Raw genomic sequence first — 2,500 nt, 5'->3', positions numbered from 1 at the left:
AAGGTAGATAAGATGGGAGGATGAGAGCACCCATAAGATTCATGAAGACCTATAGCTCCTCATAGCAGGCCGCACGGTGAAGAGAACGACTACATCTAGATGAAATAAATCACAGAACGTCATCAAAGAAAGGTTGAACAAACGACATTGCTAGCGTCTCCTGGGGGTTTATCTTCCTCAACGATGTTGGCGAAACAGGAGGGAAATGCCTCTTAGACTAATATATCGAATTGTCAGGAAATCAGTACGCTGCTATGCCATAGCCCATCCCAGAAATAATCATATTTGTGCAGGATAAGTGCCCTATACACACGTCTAAGGCAGGTACGAAGTGGTTCTATGACTAAAACCATTTGGAGGTCTTTCGATGGTCAAGCAAGGTATGTGACTCAATCCCGACGAAAATGTTTGGACAAATATTGTCAATGTTTGCGAAACGACCAATAAAATAACCCCTCGACAGCTAACAGACTATGCTATGAGGATTATAGGAAGTGTTAAGATGGAAAGCGAGACGTTACATGATCAATACATTGTTCTTATCTTATGCACGACTAGCCCCAGTATTTATCTTCTTTTTCTACAGCTATAACTATTTACTTTTAAAATAAACCATAGTAAAAATATCTCTAAAATTGATTAACATTCACAATTAGTCGATTCACTGAAACCCCCCACCCTCTCCGAAAAAAAAGAAGAAAAAGAAATAAACACAGGTATATGTATATTAGCTGTCAATTACATGCAATGGTATTTTGCGCAAGGGGTTCAAAATGTGTACGAAATATAAAACTAAAGATTGTAAATAAACACACACTGATGAGGCATCCGTGTATTAACATTAACCTTGCCACGGTTTTACTTTCGGTTATTATTCTAAAATGAGTATAAAGTAACACATTTTCCGTTTATTAAATCTATGTTTGGATTTGACGAATAAAAATATAAGAGACTTTATTAGTTCACATTCATATCAAGATAATATACAAGAACAGCGATTTTGTGATAAAAGACAAGTATGCTAATTTTACTTACACATACGCATAAAAAGTGAACAGCGTTTATTAACAAAACGAAGGAAAATAATGACAGCATAAATGACATATAAAAGTAGAAAAACAGAACGAAAAAATCCATGTTACAATTGTTTTTAAATGTTACCATAAGATATTCTGTTTTTACTTTTGATAATAAATTATATACTCAGATGGCGTTGCTATGGGTTCAGAACTTGGGCCAAGTTATACAAACGCTTTCCTATGCCGCCATGAATGTATTTGGTTAGATAATTGCCCTAATTAAACAATTCCTGTCATACCTGAATGAACATCCATACATTACGTTTACGTGTGAAATAGCAAAGGAAAATTAACTTCCTTTTCTTGACACAAATATCTCCCCCCCCCCAAAAAAAAAAAAAAAAAAAAAAAAACGGACACCTTTCTACTCCAGTTTACAGAAAACATATGTTAAATGCTCTAATCAACAGAGCATTTAACATATGCTCCACCTGGATGCAATTTGACAATAAAATGAATTTCCTTATTGATTATTTCAATAACAATTGTGTCCACCCACGGAAATGCAAACCAAGTACATAACATTCCTGTACTGCGGATATGTAAGCTTCACCATCCGTAAACAATTACGTGACATACTAAAACATCGTTCCCACGGATCAAATTCACTATTGTTTTGGTTAATATTTCTTTAAAAAGAGGATTCCTATGCCTCAAATGTTCAAATATCGTTTAAGTGATAGTCACATCATACATTTGGTGCCAGAGTGATTACGTCTTTAGTTCGTTTTTTCCGCCTTGGCCGTAGCTGTTGATCGGAACTTTGTTGAAGAGTTTGTGCAGTTTGCATAACTTCAACCCCCGTCGCCCCAGCACAACCCTGGCGATCAAACACCTGCCCCCCCCCCCCCCCTTGAAACTCGAGAGGAAAACGTCCTAATCCACGTCATGTGAATCCCCAGGAAGGCAGCAAACACCATCTTCCAAGCCAACTCGACCGACTTGACTGCAGTGACCCACATTGCCTTGGTGGGAGACTCTCACATGAGGAACATGTTTGTGTCCATCGCCCAGCGTGCTGGCGGCGATAAGTTGCAGTTCAGAATGAAGTTTGAAAAGGTAGGTGCAATGTTATTGTTATGAAATTCCAGTACTATCATCACGAGAAAGGAAGATTAAGAATGGATGTTAACTACTTATCTAGGGACCACATTCGGATATATCTGGATCAAACCTGACTTCCCCCCCCCACCCCCCACCCCCTACAATAACCTGGTGAGCCGGAGCAGAGGGTAACACATACCGGAGGGGTGAGACAAAAGGCCTATGAGAGGGGAGGGTACACTCACCCCTAGTTCATTCCATCTTGGACGTGGGAGAACTCTCCCGCAGGTTTACTGTTAGTGGCATCCCACTTTGCTAGGGGACAGGAGTCCTTTAGGTTGAGTGATGCTGCATGCTGCGTCCTAAAGCTAGCAGGG

The 2,500-nt window shown here is 39.5% G+C and overlaps 1 protein-coding gene across 1 annotated transcript in view; it reads left to right on the top strand.

The window, feature by feature from the left end:
- LOC113800803 (uncharacterized) overlaps positions 1–2,500 on the top strand; it is a 24,448-nt gene that overhangs the window by 13,834 nt on the left and 8,114 nt on the right. The window contains exon 3 of the mRNA XM_027351589.2: positions 1,982–2,138. Coding sequence (XP_027207390.1) covers positions 1,982–2,138 — 157 coding nt within the window. The remainder of the gene's footprint in view (positions 1–1,981; positions 2,139–2,500) is intronic.

This window comes from Penaeus vannamei, chromosome 15 (assembly GCF_042767895.1).
Source record: "Penaeus vannamei isolate JL-2024 chromosome 15, ASM4276789v1, whole genome shotgun sequence".
Taxonomy (NCBI): domain Eukaryota; kingdom Metazoa; phylum Arthropoda; class Malacostraca; order Decapoda; family Penaeidae; genus Penaeus; species Penaeus vannamei.
This window is presented reverse-complemented; position numbering and strand designations above follow the sequence as displayed.